At 41.8% G+C, this 13,252-nt stretch overlaps 1 protein-coding gene across 2 annotated transcripts in view; it reads left to right on the plus strand.

Moving 5' to 3' along the window:
- LOC131109421 (matrix metalloproteinase-17-like) overlaps positions 1–13,084 on the plus strand; it is an 82,951-nt gene extending 69,867 nt beyond the window's left edge. For both annotated transcript variants that reach the window (XM_058061387.1, XM_058061396.1), the window contains 6 exons: positions 3,555–3,731; positions 4,820–4,919; positions 6,211–6,293; positions 6,789–6,941; positions 8,944–9,201; positions 9,580–13,084. In XM_058061387.1, the coding sequence (XP_057917370.1) occupies positions 3,555–3,731; positions 4,820–4,919; positions 6,211–6,293; positions 6,789–6,941; positions 8,944–9,201; positions 9,580–9,899 (1,091 nt within the window). In that variant the 3' untranslated portion in view covers positions 9,900–13,084. The remainder of the gene's footprint in view (positions 1–3,554; positions 3,732–4,819; positions 4,920–6,210; positions 6,294–6,788; positions 6,942–8,943; positions 9,202–9,579) is intronic.
- The last annotated feature ends 168 nt before the right edge of the window (positions 13,085–13,252 follow it).

Consider the following 13,252-nt stretch of genomic DNA (forward strand, 5'->3'; position numbering starts at 1 on the left):
ACAGAAATGCAATAAAGTGTGTACCAAACTGAACCAAAAAGTTTGTTTGTGGCTCCTCAATAAATGAGTTGTTTTCCTTGGAAACTATCAAATGAAATGTCTTTCTGGCGAAAAATCAACCTTGACATTTCTGAAATGTCCTTCCGTAGCTTTCTCTGTCATGGCTATAAGCCATATGTAACAGGGCCGCCCTCGGTCTGGCCCCATTACATCTCTCACCAGTCTGCATTAGCGGCAGGACAAGCGGTGCGTCGCTGGATGTTTGCAAGTAGCAATGGGGTGGGGGGGGTGGGGGTGGTGCATCGGCAACAGCTGCACAAATGCGGGTTAAGGTAATGAGCGCAATGAAGTGAAGAGGAAAGGGGTCAGACTCGTCCAGATGACTGTATTCATTATTTGTCACAACACGTTCCCCACGGCCTCCTGTGTTAGAGCACAGACTCGTACAAGTCGAATGAGACATGCTTCAAAAATCAACTTAGTCCAAGTGTTACAGCTCAAGTGGCAGGATTTGGATGTTAATCTTCACAAAGAACTTGCATCATGACAAGATTACTCATTTTTCAAAACACTCCAACTGAGCCCGTGTGATGCAACTACGTATTTAGTGAGAGTCATTGTTTTGCTCGTACATTAAAGTGACCTCCAGCGTACTTACTTACTATGTGTGGGTCTGAAAGGGTTCTATGACTCATCAAACTTTGCAAGTCATTCCTCCTTTCAAGCCAAACCCCTGCAGTGATGAACCCCCTCAAGGGTGAAATTTACTTCCGAGTGCATCAGACCTTTTAATCCAAAAAAGCAAACGCATACCTTTATGTTTGACTGCTGGATGCTTGGGGAGAAAACCACCAGGAAATCTCCCTTTTACCCAGAGTGGACACGGCCTTGGGGGGTTCCTCAGGAAGCATCGTAGCCTGTGTAGAGGCTCGACTCTCAACCTGGGACCCCCACTGTCCAATGGTCGTTAAGTCGTGACTTTATTTTGACTTTACTTTTATTGAAGTCAAACCAAGCAAATGTATACAGACTTTGATCAGTAGTATATGATTGGATGTAGCCGTAGTCATTTGTAGTTGAGACTGAATCAACAGCGCCCGTGCCGGTAAAATGGAGTATTAACACTCCATTTTGTCTCAATTGCAATGAATCAACAATTAATTGAACTCAATAAACCAAATGTCATTGATTTCCAACTGTTTATTACTGTAACGGCTATTGGCATCGGATTCATCAATGTCCAACTTTCATACTAGACGCACTGATGCCTTCAGGAACTTCTTAGGTCATATGAATGTTAGCGCTACAGCTCTGTAGTCATCTGTTGAGAAACGGACCTTATCGGATCAAATCCAAAGCTGAGTAATTGCCTTGGCTAATTCCCTTCCACATCCTCCCATTGCATTGTTCTCAGCGGGACATTAAATCTCGGTCCGCTAAGGCCATCTCCTAATGTGTGTGATGATGCTGAATAGTGGAATATTAAGCAGCACATTAACTGGACCCGTTGGCCCTTGCTGTGTCTTGACGTCCATTAAGAGTAGCGAGAAGGGTAATCAAATAAGTGGAGGTCCAAGGAGTGGTCTTTTTTCCTCTGATAGGCATCCAATGGCTTACATTAATTATCACCCTTTTAGAAGATCTGATGCTGACAACTAATTAGCTCCCGTGTAACAAAAGCTTCATTATGCAGGTGAATTGTTCCAATGTACTGTGTCTGCATATACTATTATATTAAAAAATATGAATTTATGGAAATTTTGCTTCAAATTTCATAGCTTCAATGTATCATTTTTATTTTTTCAAATACAGTATATTAATTCATAAATCATGCTAAATGGTTATGGTTTAATATGACCAATTGTTAGTCCAAACATATTCATATTTCAGCAAACTTTCCAATTTTTTTTTGCCTAAAATAATCTCTTTCAAACATAACAATTACTAAATGAACTAAAATACAAACATAAGGCATCCTGAAGATGCATTCAAAGACCTTCTGATGATATGTTGTATTCTATGCTGGTCACCAGGTGTCACGTGAGATAAAGATTGATCGCTTTTTTTTTGCAGGTTTTCATTACAGTTGTCCTTCTGACCACGAAAAATGAACTTCTGCAATACAGAATTCAATGTTATATTATTATTTTATATTTTTGTAATTAGACCATAGAAAACCTGTTTATGACCAGCTAACCAGCTAGCCTCAAATTTATTTCTTCTTATTCAGCCAAAAACTTACCACTTCCACACAGAATGGGAGGAGAATTTTTTTTTCCACTTTATCATGCCGGACATGTCATAGCTGACTTCATGCAGTGTTAGGGTAGCGTTATGTAAGGTAATGTCTCATCAATACCGCCTTGTGACCACAGTTTTTGTAGGATTACGCCAGTTTTTATGCCACTTGGTATTTGGGAACTGGTCAGAAAAGGTGTATACATTAAAAGAATGAATAAATAATGTATATGTCTAGGGAAAAAAAATTGATTAATGAAAAGATACTGTATTCTTGACCTAAATAACGTTTGGAGGTGCCCCCCCCACCCCCCAACATCACACGGCAAAAGCATTCAAGTCGATATAAAAGCTACTTAATGACTCACTTGTGAATCCGACGGAGCAAAGCCGAGACGGGGGAACATAAAAGCATTTTCATCGCCTGTAGAGCTTCACAAAGCTCTTCCGTCTCTATCGCGCTCTGCCTTCATCCGCCCGATTCTCTACACTTCCACTTTGTCCGTGGGCATGATCTCTATTGTTTCATCCTCACATGGGTCGTAAACACCACGCTAGCTCTCTCTCAATCCCTCCTTTTGTTCACCTTTCCTCTGTCCGCCGGGTGCTCCTGTAGATTACATGTGCCATTTGTCTTGCTGGGACCTGGTAGGACGACAGTGTGTCCCTAGCGGGTGTCAAGCTAAGGTTAGCCAAATGTAGGCTTCAGCCTCCAGGTGCAAAGGGGCTGTGCATTGGCTTAGCGCCGTATTTTTCAAAAGCCTCAGCCTTTGTATCGAAGCGTAGGGTTGCACATGGAATTTAGGAGGCTTTCTTTGTTCCTCTTTTTTCTACCAATTGCCGCGGTGGAAGAGCCTGAAGCCTCCCGAGGTGTCTTCCTGCTCTCTGGTTCTAACTGGCAACCCTGAGACTTGGCCAGGATTACCAAAGTTATCTCCCTGTAGCACCAACAGTGCGGGAATCATCTTGATTTAGCCTGTCACGGCTTTTAATTTGTTCTGTAAGCATGGATCTAACATCTGGAATAGGTTGTTAAACAGGTCGTTCTCGGGTACAAGTAATACGTCGGAGAAAAGCCCTGTCCCCAACTGACAGGAAGGTTCGGTCAATCAACCAAGAATCATCAACATTGTCAACAATTATAACGATTTTCTTTAATCTGCAGCACCATAAGTCACTATTTATGTAGCTACTGCCGACACACCAACAGACCCATCCAAGGTTACCAATTTAAATGTGTAGTCAGCACATTTGCCACAGATAAAACCCAAATGTGGGTCAATAGAACTAATCACTGTCTTCTCTGTCTTCCTCAGACTCCCACGGGATGGACCTGTTTGCCGTGGCCGTCCATGAGTTTGGTCACGCCATCGGTCTGGTCCACACCTCAGCCATGGAGTCCATCATGAGACCGTACTACCAGGGTCCTGTAGGAGACCCTCTGAAGTATGACTTACCTTATGAAGACAAGGTCCGAGTCTGGCAGCTCTATGGTAAGAATCCCTTTTCCTCACTATTGACACTTTTCCAAAACCAGGTACTGTTTGATGTTGAAAGGATGCGATGCCGATACCAAATTGTAAACCCCTGCAGGTGTCTTGTATGTCCGGTAGATTCGTCCACAAATTGTAATGTTCTAGAATCAAAATGGCTAATAAACGTGCATGCTTACAGTGCTTTGCTTCGTACAGTCTAAATCAATGATTATTATCAATGATATTGCCCAACCTTCAATTCTCGATACCGATATCAACCGATACCGATATGTGTAACATGACGTATGTCCTTTGGTGGAATGAACACAGGTGCTGGAGCCTATCCCAGCTGTCTTTGGCCGAGAGGCGGGGTACACCCTGGACTGGTGGCCAGCCAATCACAGGGCACATATAGACAAACAACCATTCACACTCACATTCATACCTATGGACAATTTGGAGTCGCCAATTAACCTAGCATGTTTTGCTAGGAGCTATCATTTTGCTATCATTCATGTGGGAGGAAACCGAAAACCCACGCATGCATGGGGAGAACATGCAAACTCCACACAGAGATAGCCAAGGGTGGAATTGAACTCGGGTCTCATAGCTGTGAGGCCTGCATGCTAACCACTCAACCGCCGTGCAGCCCATATAGGTGTTTTTCATGATCTGGAAAAAAAATCAGATACCGATATCAACCGATTTGCATTTTTATGCTGATATCAGGTTGATATCAGGCAGCTGTTCCAAACTGTCCCTTTAAATACAAAAGAAATTTAAGTAGAAAGAATTCTGGTTGATGGGTTCCACAGCCAAACCAGTTGCGAACCACTGGTCTAAATGGTCTATCATCTGGTATTGATAAGCTCCATGCGACCTGATTGCAAGGAACGGGCTGTTACGTGACCTCATGGTACACGGAGAGAACAGATGGTGGCAATTAGGCGACGCAAGAAGCAGCAGCAGAGGACATTAGTGACACTACAAACAACAAAGTGAGCATTATTATCCCGCATTAGATCACATTATCTTGTGCGGGCGTCCCGAGTGTTTTGGCTGGGGGCGGATCTATTCATTCTATTTGACCTTTCCCCTCATGGCAGGTGTTCGTGACTCTGTGTCCCACACGAACCATCCAGGCACCCCTCAAACATCTGAACCTCCCATCCTGTTGGACATTCCACAAAACAAATCCATTCTGCAGTAAGTAAACATATTTTTCAGGGAACAATACAGAGAAGATTCCAAAGAAATGCTGACACATCCAATTAGGAGAATGCTTTTTCATGTACTTTATACTTACACAGATTACTGTAAATTGCTTTAAATTGCATGCAAGGTTACAGAACCGTAACGTTGTACACAAAAGAGATGAATCCAGTCATTTACAAACATTGTACTCTTAATGTTTTTCTCATAAGGCAGCAAAGTTAGACTTGGTTATGGGGCGAATTTCACATTTTTATGGCTTTTCTGTACTTTGGAATGTATAATGCTTTTCTTCTAATTTGCTGTAATGTTTTCCCGCTCATGCTGAGAAACAGACGTAATGAAGCCATGCAGGAATACTCAAAACGGCCTGCATAACCAGTGTTTGCGGCTTAATATGAAATAATGATATGAGGTGCCGTATCAGCGTGGTGCATCGGTAAGAGTGCGCTCGGGAGCCAGCCCAGCTAATTAAGTGGTTCCCCGAAGCAACTGCAGCTCCTGTCAGCTTGTATCTTCTTCCATTATCAAGGATAATTAGACTTAAGTTTGTCCATTTATGAATCATGTGCGTGTGTGAGCCTTAACGTAAAAGGAGGGCGTCCCCCCCCCCGGGTCCGACCGCAGGCAAAAATATTTATAAAGCTTAGCAGGGAGCATGTCTGAGGAAAATGATCCTTTGGCTGAGGGTATAGTGTCACACTATTATCAGGAGCTTTTTAAAGCGTCGTATAACTGTAAAATGGAACAAAAATGGGGGAAAAGAACCCGTACTGCCTCGGTACACCAGAGGGAGGCTGACGTCATTGCAGCGCCCCAATGGATGTGCTGCTGAGACACAATGCAGCAATTAGTAGTCGTTCTGAAGTAATATAGTCGTGTAGAGCGCTTTTCCACCTCCAAGGCACATACCTAGATCCACGTTTACAAAGTACGGATCGCTTTGACGTCAGTAGAACTCAACCTGTGTGTTAACAGAGACCTGAACGGAGATCTGTGTCGGTGTATAGACCCTCCTGTACTCGGCCGTGGGTGTTCAATGGAGTCATCGTTAACATACCGTCCACGTCTATGCTTTAAATCGCTCATAAATGAAGAAAATTAATTTGCTCTCGTCAACCTTGAGTGTAGTCCGATCCCCTGACTTCATCCACAGGTCGGGTTTCAACACGAATAAATGTGGATGTGGAGATCAGTAGACTGCACAAACAAGTGTGCTGTTTAAACATTAAAAAGATAATGTCCACTTTTAGCTGTTTTTTTTAAAGCAGTCTCTCTTTCTCAGGCTTGCACGAGACACTCCAGACAGATGCAGCAGCTACTTTGATGCAGTGGCCCAGATACGAGGAGAGGCCTTTTTTTTCAAAGGTAAAGCCAAGCACCAACGCGAGAATGACGGAAGCAAAAGCCACGTGGGGGTTGGTGGGTGGAATTTTATTATTTTTTTGTGGAAAGAATGAATAGAATGAGCCGAAAAGTTGTGAGAGGAAGGGTAAATGATGAAAAAAAAAGGGGGGGGGGGGGTGGCTGAGAGAGGGTTTGCTGGAGACGCCCGACTGAGCCAGCTGAGCCCCGCTGAGAGTCGGCGCTTCCGAAATTGCATCAGACTTTCATGCGCGCCGTCTGAAGGAGGCGGCCTCCCGCTGACAACAGCAAGAGGAAAAAGCCTTTTGTACCTTCGCTATCAAAGCTGTTTACTTGCACTGACATTAATAATAACCTGTCTAATCTCTATTAGAAAGTCACTGTTTCTTTTTCAACCTTCTCATACGATCGGAGAGTTTTTTATTCCTACTTGTTCGCTGCAAACGATTGCTTTTGAACACACGGTACCTTACGCTCCTTCTGTCTTTGACCTCAAAGGGAAGTACTTTTGGCGTCTCACTCGAGAGAAGCACCTGGTGTCGCTGCGTCCCGCTCAGATCCACTGGTTCTGGAGGGGCCTGCCCGCCAACCTGGACAGCTTGGACGCCGTGTACGAGAGACCCGGAGACCACAAAATAGTCTTTTTTAAAGGTACGCTTCCTCAACCACGGCTGTCCAACGTGCACCAGGATTTTTATCACCAGGATATGCTGGATGGAAAAATAAACAAGAAATATAAATAAGTAATTCGCATTTTTTGAATATATTTTATATCTTTGCACACCTTAACCTACACTGGAAACTTTCAGCAAAATAATAGTTATACATTTAATTTAAAAAATACAATAATGTTTACAATTTTTTAAGCCCTTAATAGTAATACTTATTGGGTTTTGGTTTAATAATGAATTAAAATATATTTTTTTAAATGCAATAAATAAAATAATAAATCTAAAATGCAATATATATTTAATAATATATATAAAAAATTATGTACAATAAATAACATTAAAAAAATTCTAATAATTGTATTATTACATAACAATAATATTAAAAGTAACAATAATTATCATCGCAATGTATTGAACAGCATAACCTTAACATATCATAAAAAATAACAAATATAATGTAATTAAAAATAAAAAAATATATAATAAACAATAAGTAATGTATAAATAATATATAATAAATGAAATAAAAAGTATACATAATATAATAAAAACTACATAAATAACAATAATGCTCACACAAAAAACACTCCCAGAATTATTATTAATTATCAGTATATGTATCTTCGTGTGTATACTTTACTGTATTTATGTATTATTACTTTACTATACTGTAATATTTTGCCCTACATTGGAGTGATTTTTCACATAAATAAATGCTAAAACACAATAAATGCCATAAAAAAATTTAAATGTCATACAAGGTGGCACGGCCGTCGAGTGGTTAGCGCGCAGACCTCACAGCTAGGAGACCAGGGTTCAATTCCACCCTCGGCCATCTCTGTGTGGAGTTTGCATGTTCTCCCTGTGCATGCGTGGGTTTTCTCCGGGTACTCCGGTTTCCTCCCACATTCCAAAAACATGCTAGGTTAATTGGCCACTCCAAATTGTCCATAGGTATGAATGTGAGTGTGAATGGTTGTTTGTCTATATGTGCCCTGTGATTGGCTGGCCACCAGTCCAGGGTGTACCCCGCCTCTTGTCCGAAGACAGCTGGGATAGGTTCCAGCACCCCCCGCGACCTTCGTGAGGAAAAAGCGGTGAATGTAATAAAATAATACAAAATACAAATAAGTAATGGATAAATAATATATAATAAATGAAATAAAAAAGTATACATAACAAACTAAATAAATAGCAATAATGCTCACACAAAAAATCCCAGAATTATTAATTCTTATTAATTATTAATTAATATTATTAATTAATTTATTATTAGTAGTATATGTATATTAGTGTGTATACGTAGTAATATTTTGCCCTACATTGGAGTGATTTTACACATAAATAAATGCTAAAACACAATAAGTACAATAAAAAATACATTAAAATGTCATACAAACTATAGAATAAAAAAATCAAGAAAAGTGACTAATATCACATCCTTAAATGCTTCTCTACTGTATGTAAAATGTATCTACTTTGTCAGCTTGATTATGAAATATGGCTTGGTTGATTTTGGTAAAAGATGAATAATTGCCATCCTTACACTTCTGTTCAAAGATCGAATCTCATTTTGAAGTTCTAATTAATCACGTTATCGCTGCCAGATAGGACGACAAGATAGATGGATGGATGGATGGATGGATGGATGGATTGCTGCTGACATCTTAAAAGATAAGATGATAAAAACAAGTAAACACATGAGGAACATGCCATGAAGGTGTGTGGCAGCATACCTGATGGACGTACACACTGGTGTTGCTGGGATGAAAACAAAGCCACCCTGTTGAGGCACTCATAGATGCTCTATTATATCAAAGAGTTAGTCATTTTCTACTGCAGCCTCTCTCCACAAATTGTGTTTCCGACCTCCCTTTAATAAGATATCATAGGAGCGCCTGGGATTAACTGAGTGGGAGTTGCATGAAGAAAGGTCAGGACATTGATTTTTCTCTCCAACACGCGTCTGCTCGGCCTTTCAGGTCTCAAGTACTGGCTGTTTAAAGACAACATCATGGAGGAGGGCTACCCCCGCCCCATCAGCGACTTCGGCCTGCCTTTGGAGGGAGTGGACGCGGCGTTTGTGTGGCCGCACAATGAGAAAACCTACTTCTTCAAAGATGGCCGCTACTGGCGCTACGATGACCACCTGAGACGCATGGATCTGGGCTACCCGAAGGACAGCACGCTGTGGAAGGGGCTGCCGCCGCAACTGGATGACGCCATGAGGTGGTCTGACGGTGAGTCACTGGTCTGATATTTGAATGGATATAGAAATATCGGGAAAAAATAAAAACATGTGCACGTCCGCCTCCTGTATACATAATATGTGTATTCTGCACATTGTCCATGTTGCGTATGAATCCAGCTGTGTCTGCAACATAAGGCGTGCTGTGTGGAGTCGAGTACTGAGGAGGGAAAACGTAAACACTTTGAAAGCCGGCTCACTGATTCATGAAATGAGGCCCTTGATGATACGTGTGTTCTCGTCTTGTTCTCTTAATGAGACCGCAGCGTTCTGTGCAAGTACTGAAATAGGACTAATCCTAATTCTGGGATTGCCGAGCTCCCGCTAGTGGTCAGAGTACTCAAGTTGTCCCCTCTCCGCTCCTGTGCAGGTTCGTCCTACTTCTTCAAGGGGAAGGAGTACTGGCGTGTGCCCAGCAGCGACATGGAGGTGGAGGAGGGCTACCCCCGCCTCATCGCCAAAGACTGGCTGCTGTGCACCGAAATGCAGTCGGACTCTCCGGGCGCGGAGCCCAAAGACACCAGAATCAACGTGCGCCAACACCCAGACCACGCCGAGAACGGCTACGAGGTGTGCTCGTGCACGTCGGACACGGCGTCGCCTCTCGGCGCCCGGCCCTCCCCGTCCCCCTTGTGGCTGCTGCCGCCTCTCTGGACGCTCTGGCTCACCCTCTGCTCTCAACCGCTATGATGCCAAAAGCCAGCGCACGCCGTTAGCGAGCACTCAGCAGAAACAGGACGGTTGCTTTTGGAATTATTTATTTCACCATCCTTCTGGCAGCTGGAGCTGTTTTGTTTACAGAATCAGCAACATAAATATTCTTGTGTTGCATCCAGGAAGTAGCAAACATGGGGCCACAAAATGAAACGTACGATACCCAAACATAACGTCTTTACTGTTTTTCAAGAAAGTATCATGTGTGTTTGAGTATGACAGCAAGAACATGAAAACACGGATGGTTTTTTTGTCACTGTCCACTACAAATGGCCAAAAAAAAAAAAACACCTAAAAAGACGATTCTTTATGTCCAAAGTGCGGCCCGGGGGCCATTTGCGGCCTCTTTTTTTTCCCCATTGGCCCACAGCACATAATAAGTATATAATTAACAATAACAAAATTAGAATAATCATCCGGATTTTTACAACAACAAAATCGAAATAGTTGAGTTAAAAAAAAGCTACAATACAGCAAAAAATGTTTTATAAGAACGTAGAATAATATTATTTATTTTAACGTTTAGTAGCATGAAGTTGAAATTATGAGGAAGAAAAAAAATGATGTTATGAGTCAGAATGTTATGGGAATAAAATCATAATAACCAGAAGAATATTTAGAAGAGGAAAGTTGTTAAACATCGTTTTTAATGTAACAAAAAACAGCAGAAATTAAAAATTGACGGGAACAAAACTTTACAAGAATAAAGTCATACATTTATTAGAGAAAAAAGTCGTGAATTTGTGAGAATGAAGTCGTACATTTTCGTGAATTAAAACAAAAAAAAGGAAAATATCTAATAAACACCCACGGCAAGCTGAAACTCAACTCTGAACCGTCACTTCCTGTCCGCCTGCCACTCTGCTCCCCTAGGGAACAAATACTGTCTGATTTATGTCTATTTACTCTTTTTATGTCAACTATTTTGGGTAATAGAGGTATAAAGGTGACTATAGGGGTGTCATTTCCTGTCTAGAGGGCTCTAATGATGTTAAAAATCGTATTTAGAAGGTCGTAAGCAGGTTTTCTGTGCGCTAACGACAAAAATCCCAAATCTCGTACCAATTAACCGCGATAAACGAGGGATTACTGTCACCTTTCACACAGACAGTGTCCCGCCTTTGTTACGGTTCTGTGGAAAATTGCCAAGTTGGCTTTCCTCGCCGTTCTGTGAGTGTCACAATAAAAAGTGTTTGTGTTTCCTGGTTTTGTCAGCAACAACAGATGCTTGGTTCCAAGGTTTAGTACGACCGTTTGAGCTGAAGCCACATCAGCTCAAACATCCACCGTCTAAACTTGTACAAGCTGATTGCTGCCAGGAGAACATCTGGCTTCCACTTTTGGAGCCAAAGTTGCCAACTTTCAAAGTGATGGTTTCCTCGCACACACACAAAAAAAAGAAAATCCCTTAACTGCTCCCTCGAGGAGACGAGCGGCCGCTCTCGTTTTTTGCCTTTTGCAACACTTTATCAATTTCCCATCTGCTTCAGCGGCGTGGGCCGCTCCCGCTGCAGCTTCTTTGAGATTGTGTTGATCATGTCATTGAGGCCTGATTGAGTCGTTTGCTGGAAATGTTCTATTTCTCTGTAAGACCCGCCATGTTGGACTGGAGGGGTTCTGCACTTACTGCAAAATTTAGTGTATATTTTAAGTTGGATTTTGTATTGTAAAATATTTTTATAGAAAAAAATTGAAATGTATATGATGGACTGATCTCTATTGAGGTGTTGTCTTCTTTTCTTGCTCTTCATCTTGTCCGTCAGCTCGCAAACACACACTTGCACACATACACACACACACACAACAAAGTATTTAATATGCTAGTCAGTGTCAAAACCCCGCCTTTTTTAAAATGATTTTGTTATTAATAATGTTTACCGAGAAGGCTTTGGCTCTCCATTGAGGAGGTAAGCGAAGCAATGCTCCTTTTCGCCACTTGGTGGCAGTGTTGGCGAGGGGACGCGAATAGGAAGTTTGCTTTAGGACCGTCGTAGAAAACATTTGTTATTTTTGTGTGGTAGCTTTACCTATGTACGACCAATAATTGCAAAGAGCTTGTATTTTATAATGTGTAGGCAAAATACATGTAGTTGTGAGCCACGCACGTTTAGAATGTAAGCCTAATTTAAAACACACGCTTTGTGTTTTGTTTTTCTCCTGAGGTCGTCTCATAATAACGGCAGTGATTAAATTCATCATATTTACAGGTGGGTGGCGAAACGAATAAGGTATAAGATTTTTGAGCATCGTGGGAAACGGAAAAGCTGTCACTGGCATTAAACGAACACAACAGTAGAGACAAATGCCTGCTGTGCTGGACGTGTACATTTTGTGTGCTTTATCGCCCTCTGCTGGTCATAAAATCATTTCATTGCACCGTGTTTACCATGTTTTTAGAACCCTGACGCTTTCTACCAATAGTATGTCATTCATATTAGTAGTAATTCAAGTACTGTTATTCAAGTGGATTTTGTAAGTCTTATCTTGCTAGTTTTTGAAAAAATTGTGATTGTTATATGATTACAGGCTGCATGGTAAATAGTTAGCGCGCAGGCCACACAGCTCAGAGATGGGGGTTCGATTCCAACTTTGAGGATCTGGGTGGAGTTTGCATGTTCTCCCTGTGCATGCGTGGGTTTTCTCCGGGTACTCCGGTTTCCTCCCACATTCCAAAAACATGCTAGGTTAATTGGCCACTCCAAATTGTCCATAGGTATGAATGTGAGTGTGAATGGTTGTTTGTCTATATGTGCCCTGTGATTGGCTGGCCACCAGTCCAGGGTGTACCCCGCCCCTCGCCCCAAGACAGCTGGGATAGGCTCCAGCATGCCCGTGACCCTCGTGAGTATAAGCGGTACACACACACACATATGTACATTCATACATACATAGTACATACATACATACAAGCATAAACACACACACATACATGCATATATACATACACACACACTGCATGCATACATACATACACACACACACACACACATACATGCATAAACACATACACACATACATGCATATATACATACACACACACTGCATACATACATACACACACACACACACACATACATACATGCATAAACACACACACACATACATACATACATACATACACACACACACTACATACATACATACATACATCAACACATACACACATACATATATACATAAATGTGTGTGTAAACACACACATACATACAAACAAGCAGCATCGAGGAAGTTGATATATTTGATATGTTTGGAAACATATAAAATAACCCCCCCCCCCCCCCCCCAGCCTCCTCGTCTAGTTCCTCGTCGGACACCCGGGGAAAAACCAA

This window comes from Doryrhamphus excisus, chromosome 2 (assembly GCF_030265055.1).
Source record: "Doryrhamphus excisus isolate RoL2022-K1 chromosome 2, RoL_Dexc_1.0, whole genome shotgun sequence".
In the NCBI taxonomy this organism is placed as follows: Eukaryota; Metazoa; Chordata; class Actinopteri; order Syngnathiformes; family Syngnathidae; genus Doryrhamphus; species Doryrhamphus excisus.